Below are 13,970 nucleotides of genomic sequence, written 5' to 3' on the forward strand. Positions count from 1 at the left end.
TGTGAATACACACTCTTGACTGTGAATACACACTCTTGACTGTGAATGCACACTCCTGACTGTGAATGCACACTCTTGACTGTGAATGCACACTCTTGACTGTGAATGCACACTCTTGACTGTGAATGCACACTCTTGACTGTGAATGCACACTCTTGACTGTGAATGCACACTCTTGACTGTGAAGATACACTGTTGACTGTGAATATACACTCCTACCTGTGCCCAATCCCTGGCGGGCCGTCATCAGCCTTCAGTAATCATTGTCTGTGTGTTCAGGTGTTTTCACTGATTAGTTTGTTTGTGCTGTTTTTTTTTATACTTGTGTGGTCCAAATGCAAAGAACAAACAAGCATTTAACTAATATTTTCTTCAACAGATTAGAATGGTGGGAGCTGGACTTTAACTGTGACATGTAGGTCTACACACTGGGGACTGGCACTCCTTAAATTAGCTAGAAAAGTTACAAATACAACATAACTGATGATAAGCAGCTAACAGCTCAGTTGAAAATCTAAATGTTTGGAATGAAGGCACTGCTAGGGTGAAAGCAAACATTTAAAGTCATATTACCTCAAAAGTGACGTTAGAAAGCAAGCAAATGTGACAGAAAGACATAGATCAGTCTAAAGCAGAGAATCCACTCCCAGTCTGTGCAAAGGAAAGAGATAACCTGCTGATTAGTCAAGAGCAGTAAACATTGAGTCTTGGGGGAGGATGGTTATTACCATTATCATTGCTATAGTTCACCAGCATGCCACAAAAGACTGTCAAGAGCTTCTCATTTTCCGGATCAGTATTTTGGAAGAGAGATCTAATGAGTTCAGCTATTATTTGAGCCCCTCCTGCCAGGTGAACTGCACTCCTGCCCTCATCTGAAAAACAAAGAGGCCGGGACAAAAATCAAACACAAAGAAAAAAAGTCAGGCAAAATAAATACATTCTAAAAGAAATATATGAAAATAAACTTAAATTAAATATTGATACTTTACAAATCAGTGAAACTAATAAAAAGAACTAAACGGGGTAAACAGTCACAACACTGAATAAAACAAACTGAAAGAAAATTCAACACTGTACAAAAGTCTTAAAACTCCCAATTAAATTAACATAAGACAATATTTAGAGCTTCATCTTTTGCTTTTTTGTTACGTTGCAGCCTGGTGCTTGCATTGTTTTTTAATTACCCTATTCTCTGTACAGTATCATAATGACATGATGAAATAGAATATCACACCGTTTTGTAAATGTATTGAAATAAAAATCTGAAATGTTGAATTTCCATATATATTCAGACACGTTGCAATAGCACTACTAGTTTAGCTCAGGTGTTTCTCATTTCTCTTCCTTGCTGCAGTGTTTCTACTCCTCTATCAGTCTCCCTGGGTGAATACACTGATTGGACACCATTTAAAAAAGACGCTCTTCTCTATAGCAGGCCTCGTTGGCGTCTCCAGAGCAAAAACCAAACCACGAGGTTAAAGGAATTGCCTGCAGAGCTCAGAGATAGGACTGTTTTAAGACAAAGGTCTAGAGAAAGTTACAAAACCATTTTTCCTGTACTGAAGGATCTGAAGGTGGCCCCCTGAACGTGAACTCTCAGTGGCGATTTTAGTCTCTTTTTGGGGGTGCTCAAGCACCCTTGAAATTTTAAGAAACCGTCATTAGGATTTTGTAAGGAAGCTTAGTTCTCAGCTCTTAGATTCACTGAAATATTTGATAAATTTGAAATAAATATGGAATAAATGATAACACTCTTAAACGAACCAGTGAAATCTATGATATTTTTTGTACGAGTCGGATCCTCAATGCCACATGTCAATCAATCCAGTATGCTCATTAGCAATTGACCAGTTGGCAACCTCAATTTGTTCCAAAGATAAACAGCCCTTACCTGCAGGAGCTGCATCCACTTTTCTCCTTACAAATGCTTTGCAGTCAGAGGTTAATGGTTAAATTAAAGGTTAAAGCTAGTTGTGCTTTGTTTTGTGTGTTTTTATGTAGATATAGGTTGCAACTTCTGGTGGTATAAGTTTTATCTTTATTTGCTATGATCTTTTAAAAGACCTATTTGTGACTGAGTTCCTTGTTTTCGGCCATACCACCCTGAACACGCCCAATTTCATCTGAGTTTGGAAGCTAAGGAGGGTCGGGCCTCCTTAGTACATGGATGGGAGACCGCCTGGGAATACCAGGTACCGTACGTAAGCTTTTGCACTTCTCAGAAACCACACCATGGAGTGCCTTGTTCAAGCCAATAGCCATTGTCAGCACTGCTAAAGGTCAGATCCTAGAATTGCTCCTGTGAACTCTGTTAGTCTTGGATGGAATAAGTTTGGCAGAACCAGGAGCTGGTCTCCACACTGAACACTCGTAGGAAAAGGCTTTAGTGTGGAGGCCAAGACGTTGATGGTGATTATGACTTGAGCTTCAGAGATCTTTGAAGGGGAACCAGAACTGCAGATCTTCACCCATCTGGACTTTGTATCAGAGTTGCTTGATAAGCCTCAGAGTAAAGCTCTTGAAAGTCCACTTGAGGACTCTCGGGGTGTAAAGAATAACATTCTATCATCAGATGAAACGAAGACTGAACAGTTTGGTCTAAGAAATTTAAAATATGGAGAAAACCAGGAACTGCTCATCACCTGCTCAACATCATCCCCACAATGAAGCATAGTGATGAATACGCAATGAGAAAAAAGTGCAAAACCCTGCAGGACTGAATATTCATGTTTCTGTTCAGTTCAGGCTATCCATGAATGCTGACTCGCCATTGAATTTAGTGTAAAAGCAATAAAATAATAATTACTCATGGACTTCATTAACCCAGAATGTGTGAGGATGGACAGTACTTTACCAGGTCTAAGGCTACGTTCATACCACAGACCCACATCAGATTTTTTTGTCCCTATGTGACCCACATCGGCTATTTTCTTGACAGTTTCAACGTGACAAATCAAATTTGTTTAGTTGTTTGTTTTCAATTTCGACCCAGGTCTTCTTCATATGTGGTACTGAACCAGATCCATATCTGATGTTTTTCCAGGATGAGCGAATCTATCCCAAGTATTAATAATAATGATACCACCCTCATGCAGTTTAAATCTTGGAACTCTGCTCGTCTTCAGCTACAGAACAAAAGTCTAGTTGCTTCACCTTTGTTCTTTTAATTTCCATGTCCTGGATGGTTGAATCTACAGCAACAGACAACACCAAAGCTGGTGGCAGACCGTATCAAGAAGACCAACGTGACAGGATCAATGCTTGAGTTTGTTTCTACCTGCAGTACATTGCTTTTATTCCAGAAATACAACACTAGCTGGAGGAGCCATCAAGAGGCAAGAATAAATGTAAACACTGGACCAAACAAACTTGTCAGATAATAATTACATTGGTTCTGACTGAGCTGTTGCCTCTCAGTACCTATGTTTACGTGTGCAAAATTCTTTGACCGGATTGAAGTGTTTTCAGATTAAATAATTCAAATGTATCATTTACATGGGCAAAATCTGTTCACAACGAGCGTTTACATGCAGCGGGCTTTTATTCTGAATAGAAGTACTGACAAGTGCAGAGTGGTAAATAAACTCACTTAAAAAAAACACAGAAGAAGTTCTACTTCCAGTTTACTTCTGGGATGAACGTAAACAAACCTGAGCACCCACAATGGACCCGCGACAGGTTTTAATGATGGTGGAGACGTTACTGCACTCCCTGACTGAGCTACAGGTGATACAGATCATTTTGAGCTCTTTCAAAGTTTCTAGTAGAAATGTTGTCGCTCACTGACCAGTTTTAATTCCCCGACATATTAACATCTAGCCAGGTGGAAATATGTGAGGTAGACAGGTCGCACAGGCACAGTCAGGTCAGTGACCAAGTGTGGCGTTTACATGACGCATTTTTATTCCTAATGGCCGTTTAATCCAATTACTTATGTCCATGTAAACATAGCTAGTGAGAAGATTGCCGGTTCAAATCCCAGCCAGGGGCCATTCTGAGAGTTTGCATGTTCTCTCCATGCATGCGTGGGTTTTCTCCAGGTGCTCCAGTTTCCTCCCACAGACCAAAAACATGCATGTTAGACTGATTGGTAACTCTAAATTGTCCCTAGGTGTGAGTGAGAGAGTGAATAATAATAATAATAATAATAATTATAATAATAATAATTAATTTAATTTGTAACGCACTTTTCATTAACAAAAATCTCAAAGTGCTACAGAGTGCAACTAAAATCAATGATAAAATGGTTAATAATGAATGGTTGTTTGTCTCCATGTGTCCCCAGTGTTTCCACTGGATAACTCGTCATGGCAGGACACTCATTTAGTCTGTGATTTTTGTCGAGGATGGAGACGCGTCCTGAGATGTGCAGCACACTGTTTATACAGACAGTTTCAGAGTGTGTGTGTGGAGGGGGGGTTCAGAGTGAGGATTCAGCATGAGGGAAGAGGCTGCCCTTAGCTTTTTAGCTAGTGCACCTGTATTGCGAGCCACTAGCTTAGCATTATGTCAGTGGTGGTTTGTGTGTGAGTGTGTGTGTGTGGTAGTTAAGTAGACGGGGCGTTCGGTTCTGTTGACAGGGTGGGGCGCCCTGCTTGTGTAATGGTAGGGGAAACACTGGTCCCTGTGATGGACTGGAGACCTGTCCAGGGTGTTCTCCACCTCTCACACAGTGATAGCTGAACATGGGCACCAGTGACCCACGTGACCCGAATAGGAAGAAGCGTGTAAAGATAATGGATGGATCTGATTGAAGAACTTCAGAGCTGCGTGTGATGTCATGTTTTCTTCCTCTGAACTGTAACCAGTTCCAACTGGAGTCTGATGGAGGTCGCAATTTAATGATAATGTGAACGATAACAAAAAATAAATCAGATCTGAGCAACAAAACAAAATTAGAATAAAACATTAAGACCTACAGTGTGAACGCAGCCTAAGATCTAAACAGAGAGGTCAGAAAGTCTGTGTCTTACTGGAACAATACTGTTTGAGAAATTCTCTCATTCTTTGACATGTTTTGTCTAAAGAACCACTCTCACGGCAGGTGAAGATTTTAACGGGTATTTATATTTGCAAGGTCAGATTTCAGGACAGGTTAAATACGTAATCTATATAAACACACATCGATGTATACGCATGAAAACCAGACTAAGAAAAAAGTCACGAGCCGTTACCTGCTCGCCTTTACACTCCTCTCATTTCAGAGTCCAACAGAGTTCAGAGGTCGTTCTTGAAGCCAGCTGCAGTCTTCTTACAAAGCATTCTCTTTTTACGCAAGCATATGGTTCATGGGCAGAGATAAGACAGCGTATTGGGAGACGGTTCAGCTTGTCTTGGGCTTTTTGTTCTCAGAGCAGAGGGGGTGAGTGTTCTCAGCCATAATAAAAGCAGCCATAACCTTTGACCAAAAGTTCCCTGACAACTACCATTCTTTTTTATGTGTCCAGGCCTCATAAATAAAGCAAATTTACCACAGTCAGCTTGAGTAAAATAAGCATGAACTGAATATTACTGTCATGGCCTCGAAAACTGTTAAGCTGTCGATGCAAACAGCACGTGGCTGTATCTCCGTCCCCCCACCTTCTAAAACTGTCAGTATAAACAGCGCGCTGCACAGCTATCGCCCATGCAGTAATTATCAAACAGGAGGCTCGTACCTATTTGCTTAGTTAAATTCAGGTGGCAACTTTTTTTTGGCCAGGCAGTGTATATTACAGCTCTTATTATTCCATATTTTCTTAACCGAGCATTTCTCTGTCAGACTGCAGGCTTACTTGTGGTTCCTAGAGTTTCCAAAAACAGAATGGGAGGCAGAGCTTTCAGTTATCAGGCTCCTCTCTTGTGGAACCAACTTCTAGTTTCTGTCCATGAGGCTGAAACATCGTCCAGTTTTAAAACTGGGTTTAAGACCTTCCTTTTTGATAAATCCTATAGTTAAGGTTTCCTGAGCTATCCCTTAAGCTATGCTGCTATAGGTTTAGACTGCTGGAGGACAAACTGACCTAATTTCATCAAATGAATGAGATTGTAATTATTTCTATCCTAACATGTTTTTTTTCTCTTTCCTCCTAGTGAGGACCTGCTCGCCTCCATTCTGGACATGACATTCTGTGTCTGTTCCTCTCAAACCCAGCTGGTCGAAGCAGATGGTCGCTTGTCCTGAGCCTGATTCTGCTGAAGGTTTCTTCCTGTTAAAAAGGAGTTTTTCCTTTCCACTGTCTACTTTGTGCTTGGTCAGGATGGGAGACTGCGACCAAATGATGACTTGACACGTCTGCTGGCTATGCTACCCTGCCTTAGTTAAATAATGTTACTAATTGAATTTTTTATGTTTATGAATGTTTCTGTTCAGTGCCCTGAGATGACTTCTGTTGTGACTTGGCACTATATAAATAAAATGAATTGAATTTCTGCTCCTTTTTGTTAGTGAACCAGCTTCATTATGAAAACAGTTAAAAGTTTCTGGGTGGGCCTTAGAGGTAGCTAGTAGCTGCTTCTCCACACCGTCCCAATGTGTGGATCATGAACCCACGTTCACCAGCTGAGATCCCTCCTCGCTCGAACAGATGTCACCAGATTCCACAGATACCAGCTTTTCAACAGGACGAGAAGCTCTGCACCAAAACTAACAGCTGTGATTAAAGCCTCTAACGCTGCCTGCAACATTAGGATTAACCTCTGCTGCCGGCCTCTGAGGCCGCTCCACAAATGCAGACATCATGTTTCTTAGAGCAGATGCAGTAGAAGTACAATCAGTGAGATTACTTTCTGATGAACTGTGATCCTTTTGTTTTTGGTTCACATATTTCTGAGCAAACGGATTTGATGCAGTTACACATGACTTGATGTGAGGACTAAAACACATCTTACAGTCACATGTTTTGTTGAAACTTCAAGCAAATTTTTCATTTGGTGCGTGTTTATTATTTACAGAAAGCTCATAATTTGTCAAGATCAAACAATAAGAGTCTTTGTAGCAGTCGATGTAAATGAGCTACTGTGTCAGAGATTCTCAGAGAGAAGCCACAGAGAGACTGAAAGGAAAAGCGAGCTGTATGATGTTCCCCGTCACTGTAGAGCTTGAATATTGAAAGTTTGTAGTTTTCAAGATGAGTGTTTTTCTGGACTGGAACTGAACAGGGAATGAAAGTAAACCTAAATGTTTTTGCTGCAACATATTAGAGTGGGTGGGAGTTACACAGTGTTTAAGAGAGGGGTTTTTTTTCTTGTCCGAGGCAGCGCAAAGTGATGGATCGTGGCGAGTGGAGGGAGAAATTTTATCCACCACCTGGTGCAGTGATGGAGCCAGGGGGTGGCCATTGGTGGCCTTGGCCCCCATAAATTAATCTTCTGCCACCCCAACATTCTGAGGAAACTATTTTTAAGAAATATAAAAACTAGAAAATATAGGTTTGTCAATAAGAGTGGTTGATTTACTCACAAACACAAACACAATGTTTCCCCCGGGTCACTTGCCTTAGCATGGCGCTCAAGTTTTCAAGTATTTTTGTGGGGCGGGGGGTGTTAAGAGGGACACGTGCTACTCTCGTGCCGGCAGTTGTCGACCGGGAGATAGGATGCATGAGAGGAGCGGAGCTACTAGCGTGTTTGTATTGCACACTGATAGCTTAGCATTACGTCAATGCCAGCAGTTGTCAACGAGGTAGAGGATGGAGGGATTGTTGTGGTGAAAGACCATTTGGTAGGAGGTAAGCTCAGTTCTGTTGACAAGGTGGGGTGCCCTCCTTGTACAACAATAGGGTAAACACTGATAGCCATCCATCCATTATCTTTACCCGATTCTTCCTTTTCGGATCATGGTGGTCACTGGTGCCCATGTCCAGCAATCACTGTGTGAGGGGCGGGGAACACCCTGGACAGGTCTTCAGACCATCACAGGGACACATAGAGACAAATGAGACAAACAACCATTCACTCTCTCACTCACACCTACGGACAATTTAGAGTTACCAATCAGTCTAACATGCATGTTTTTGTTCTGTGGGAGGAAACTGGAGTACATGGAGAAAGCCCATGCATGCACGGAGATAACATGCAAACTCCACCCAGAAAGGCCTCCGGACGGAATTTGATTTGGCAACCTTCACGCCGAGAGGTAACAGTTCTACCAACTGAGCCACCATGCTGCCCAAAACACTGATATATATACATATATACATACATACATACATACATACATACATACATACATGCATGCATACATACATACATACATACGGTGGTGGCCATCTTGGATTTTGACTTGGCAACCCAATTTCCAAAAGGAAACTTTCTTACGCCTAGACGCAGCCACACAACCTCACTTATTTTTCATGTATCACGCTCATAACACAGACAGATGGACAGAGGATATTTCCAACTCTCCTCTTGGCACTGCGACGGGAAACAATTATGAGCTGGTACTCTAAAAATGTTGATGCTTTTATCTGAAATGTTTCAACAGTTATAGAATGAAGTAAGTATAAATGGAAAAAAGAAATAAAATGTCCATTTCAGAATTCAGCTGCTCCAAGAACCATCTTCCTCATAATAACGTAAAGTGATAGTCTTTATTACTTCGTTAGTCTCGCACATTGTCATGGAAGAAATTTATCCTATTCTTCTTTATCCACCTTCTTCCTGGTGGCTCTACAGTATAAATGATTATGGTACAACTTCCTGTCAGACAGGAAGTAGCAGTGAGCATTGGTTAGCCATGGTAGCAGAGCATGGACCGCACTTTATTTGAAAGTTACTTGCATTCAGTTTAGCAGATAACACTCTGTTCTTGTTTTGTTTACATTTGTTTAACAACCATAACGTTTATTAAAATAGCTGTGCTGAGTTCAGGTACCTGTTGTGTACAGGGCTGCACTAACAACCAGACCAAACTAAATCAGTGACCACAACAACAGAGTTTGTACACGGACCCAAAACAAAAAGAGTTCCTGTGAAAAGAGGTCTAGTTTCCATCTCCTACCTACAGATGAGGAATTAAGGTCGTTTTCACACCAGATAGTCCGGTAGACTCGGTTCGGTTGGGACCAATATTCATGAGCTTTTGTTTACATTTGAGCTGGTGCGTTTGCATTCACACTGCAATGTGCAGTCGAGTCAACCTGTTGAACCAACCTGTTCCCCCGCTCGCCTGTGGGGGCGCTGCACCAAGAACTACTGAAAGAAACGACACAAAAAACCTCTGAAGACACTTCTTCTTCTTCTTCTGTAAATAAAAATAAAAACGAAGTGGCATCAAGTTTTTGCAGTTTTAGGAGTTATATTTTGTCATTTTTCAAAAATGGACTTAGCATGAGCAGAAGATGAGACAGAAGACCATGGAGAATATTGTTTTTCCACACAAGGCAGCTGACGGCTCCATATAAGGTAAAAGCAATGTGTGTTTGTTTGTCCTGTGGAGCGGGTCCGGTCTGTTTACATTCACACTGTACTCGAACCGCGCTGGAGTTCTCTTCTACTGGACCGAGACCTAGGTTTTAGCCCGGGCCAGAGTTCGCCTTTTTGTTCCGTGACAGAGTTCGATGGTGCGTTCACACCTCCATAAACGAATCAGACTTTCTAGGAAAACGAGCTAGAGTTCGATTAAAGCGGACTAAACAGGGCTGGTGTGAATGCACTCTATGAAGAATGTGGTTGAAAACTCTGAACCTGAAGAGACCACCCAAAACGCTGGATGTGTGCTCATTTCACTTTGTTGACAAACGGCTGACGGAGGAGAACCTGCATCCTACTTTGTGTCTGGACGACAATAAACCACCGGAGAAGAGACGCCGGATCCTCAGAAGGATTGAAAACAGTGACGAGAACATCAGGGATGATTTCAAGTGTATGGAGGTCACAGCTTTATAGTATTTGTTTGTCTTCAGTTTTATGATTTTCTCTGTAATGAACCCAAGCTCAGTGATGGAGGAATTTAAGGCTTTGGCTGAGCTCTGTGTCTGATTTAAGGTCAATAAGATTGTGTCCCACCTCTTTTAACAAAACACCACCGACCTTATTACTTTGTAGATACTGATACACCTCAGGGCTTTTCAGGTTGTTCATCGCTTCACCGTCAGAAGAACAGTCAGTGAAGTAGCTAAATATGCTAGTAGATGTAGCTAAATATGCTAGTAGTTGTAATATTCTATGCTGTGGTGTGCTGGGGCAGCAGGGTGAAGAAAGCTGATGCCAACATACTCGATAAACTCATCAAGAGAGCTGGCTCAGTTCTGGGAGTGGACCTGCAGTCTCTGGCAGAGGTGTCTGAGCAGAGAATGCTGAGGAAACTGCTCCAGATCCTGAACAACACATCACCCCCCCCCCCCCCCCCTGCATGACACACTGGACTCTTACCGCAGCACCTTCAGTTGTAGACTGAGACCACCGAGGTGCTCCACAGAACAACACAGGAAGTCCTTCCTCCTTGTGGCTATCAAACCTTCCCCCCACCCCCCACCCCCTACACATAGGACAATAAAATTAATCCTGCACCACAATAAACACACAGTTTCTGCTGCACAGCTGCAGAAAGAAAAGCTTTGCAGAGAGTGGTGAAGGCTGCACAGAAGTCTGTTGGAGTCAGTCTCCCCACCATCACAGACATCTACACCTCTAGATGCAGGAAGAGGGCCACCTGCATCATGAAGGACCTCACTCACCCAGCACACACACTTTTTGCCCCGCTCCCCTCAGGAAGGAGGTTGAGGAGCATTAAGTGTAGAACCACTAGACTGAGGAACAGCTTCTACCCTGAGGCTGTTAGACTCATGAATCCTTAATCAGCATCATCACTGTAATGACATTTAACTGGTGATATGTCACTTATCTGTGCTGCTGATTATCCATGCTGCTGATCTCTTTCTTTTAGGCTGCTGTATTCATACCCATCTGCTCACTACAGACTCATGTTCAGTCTGCTGTTTAATACATCGTATTATTTTATATGACCGTATTAGTGTTTAGTTTATATCTTAGATCCTTATATACTGTTTCTTTTTATACTTTATATTTTTGCTATTATTGGATGTAACTGGGACCTTGAGTACACAATTTTGTTCCACCTCATGTACCACATGTGATGCGAATGACAATAAAGAACCTTGAAAACATTAATTTTTTAGACCAGTTTTAGACCTTAATTGTTGGTATTTTATATTCTGTTATTTTTTTTATTTCTCAGTTGTTTTTTTATATCTTGTGTGATATATGTTCCTTTGTACTGAAACTCTGGCACAACAATTTCCTGCAGGATCAATAAAGTTCTCTTATCTTATGTAATCATCATCCACTTCTTCAGCTCGTCCTCCATCCCTCGTCCTCAGCAGGCAGTGGTGTGATTAAATTGTCTTGTTTGAGCTCTGACAGCTGGTGTTCCTACATGTTTATATTAAATCCACAATGCTTGGAGAAACTACATTAGCTCGGACTGTTCGCACATAAACAAATGCTTGTTCTGGTCTGAGCCAGAAGTCACACCCATAATTCACAAAAGGCAGCCTGGGGGCGAGGAATAAGGTCAATAATGTTGCTTCAGTTCATTGAGGTGTGCAAGTGCTGTAGATTAATTAATTAATCTTTCATTTGGTGATAAAAGCATAAAATTTGGAACAAATGATCTCGATGGTGTACATGTAGAAAAACATGGGAATTGTTTTCCTAAAATGTCCACCTTCAGAAGTTATGGTTTGTGGTTTTGACCTGAACTGATGATGATAATAATAAATAATAATAATAACAATAATAATATTAATAATAATGTGTTGTCATCATTGTATGTTCCCATACAATGGTGAAATCGTCTTTCTGTATTTAACCCATCCACCTCCAGGCAGAGCAGTGGGTGGCCTTTGGAGGCACCTGGGGAGCAACTGGGGATGGGGTGTCCTGCTCAGAGACACCACGAGATGTGCAATGGCTGGGGATTGAACTCAGGACCTTTGGATCCCGAGTTGGCTGCCCTTCCCCTACGAGGTGGAATCATTCAAATTTTCCAGTCTTTGTAGCAAAATATAGGTTTTGGGGCAAGTTAAATTTAATTCTGGAGTCCAAAAAGTTAATTTTCAAATTGCAGATATAAAAGTGTATTTTTACCATAAAAGAGGGACTTGAATGAGTGAAGTAATGATTTGAAACGCATGAAATATTTTATAAATTGTGTGTGATTACACAAGATTTTGACAATGACACATAATTACTTTGCCCTACTCATCATATGAAAAGCAGTTTTTCTCCATATAAAAGCAGCCATTTTTAATTTTCAGGTGGATTCCATGATTTTATTAAAACGCAGGTCATAGACATTATTCAGGTCACATCTGGTGCTTGTATCACCACTTCATCTGCAGCGCTATGCAGACGTCCATTTATCTCAAGCTTTAAATATCCCACCAGCTTTCCAATCAAACCGAGGACTGAAGTTGAAGTTTTTTGTTATTTCTGACCTGCTCTGTTGTAGATCAGCTGCTGTATTTGGGATCTTTGTCCTGTTGGACCTGGTTTGGTGCAAACTTAAGCTGTTGGACAGATGGACTCACATGTGACTATGAACCCTTTGGTCTCTGAGGAGTTCATGGACACCTCAATGACTGCAAGGAGTCCAAACCATCATCCATCCACTAACGTGCTGACAGGAGGGTTGTGCTGTAGGTGCGAATATGCTGTATTGTTTTTGATAAATTTGACACTATGCATTATGGGTAAACATCTCTACTTTGATCTCATCTGTCTTGTATGTCCAAAGGACTTTGATCCAATAAGTTCTGTGTTTCATTCAGATAAACTTTCATAGAAAAGACGTTTTCTGCTGCAACCCTTCCAAACAAGCCATATTTGTTCAGTCATTTTTAACTGTCCTGTCATGACCTTTAACCTGACTGAGGCATGAAGAGTCAGACGGAACTTTTTGATTTTTTGTCATTTCTCTGAGGATTACGCGGCCTGAACTTGGGGTGAACTTGCTGGGACCCCCAGATAAACTGGTAGCCGTCTTAAATGTTTTGAATAATAATTTTCTCTGTAGAATGGTGGACACCAAATGGTTTGCAAATGACCCTTTACCGATGGAAAGCAACAGTTGCCTCTCTTCGGTAGCAATTGTTATTTTCCATTGTTGTTAACATGTACTTGAATGGTATAGAAAAGATGTGTTCATTTTTTCCACCTGCTGATGCACTTTGGCTTAGTTTCTGTTAAAGAAGTAAAGACAGAGTAAATGCTTTACGATGTAAAACCCATGAACTTGGATACAGTTTTTGCTAAAATACAAAAATTCACACAACGAACAAATTCAATTATTCACAAACTGTTCATGCTTTTTAGTACCCATTTTAGAAATAACAACCCCTCTATCTCAGCACTCACAAAGTAAATCAAAGTCTTACTTACGGCTGTCATAACATATATTGCCCAGCGCTCGGCCCGTCTGCAGTAAGAGTTCCTGGTCAGTGGAGTTTAACAGCTGAACTAGAGGAGAGATGAGGCCAGCGTCCACACAGGGACTCCGCATGAACTCTGGAGACAGAGGAAGGAATTGGAGAGGAGATCACCAGAATGTACTCCACCTTTGGTCAAAGAGGCAAATCAAGGTAATTATTTATATATTGGCATTTTACCTGAAGATCAACACGATTCATTAAGTTTGAGAACAATGAAAACAAGCACTACACCACTGTCCCCAGTCCCTGAGGGGTTTGAACAGAGAATGTAGTTTTGGAGATGAGATTTTTCTGGAGTGGAAATAAACAGAGAATGCAAATAAATCTTTTAAACCATTTGATGGAGCCATATGGTGGCTTTGGCCACCATACATTACTTGTCTCCTGGGTTTTTGTCGACGGGGGGAGTTTGGTTGACGTAGTGCCACGTTAACGCAGCACTTGTTGATGGGAGGGGGTAGTCTGAATGATTTAGAGTCTGAGCAGAGCTGCTACAGTTTCCGCTACCCATCCGGAAGTGGCGGAGCTGCATGG

General features: G+C 41.5%; 1 protein-coding gene and 1 pseudogene across 2 annotated transcripts in view; one reads left to right on the forward strand and one right to left on the reverse strand.

The window, feature by feature from the left end:
- Positions 1-13,970, reverse strand: part of rap1gds1 (RAP1, GTP-GDP dissociation stimulator 1) — a gene marked incomplete at its 5' end in the record, with an annotated part of 99,537 nt that overhangs the window by 72,194 nt on the left and 13,373 nt on the right. The window contains 2 exon segments of one of the 2 annotated variants that reach the window (XM_037674840.1): positions 729-875; positions 13,387-13,512. In XM_037674840.1, the coding sequence (XP_037530768.1) occupies positions 729-875; positions 13,387-13,512 (273 nt within the window). 2 annotated transcript variants of the gene reach the window in all.
- Positions 2,089-2,207, forward strand: LOC119421359 (annotated as a pseudogene).

The sequence above is a fragment of the Nematolebias whitei genome, chromosome 1, assembly GCF_014905685.2.
Source record: "Nematolebias whitei isolate Nwh7 chromosome 1, NemWhi1, whole genome shotgun sequence".
In the NCBI taxonomy this organism is placed as follows: domain Eukaryota; kingdom Metazoa; phylum Chordata; class Actinopteri; order Cyprinodontiformes; family Rivulidae; genus Nematolebias; species Nematolebias whitei.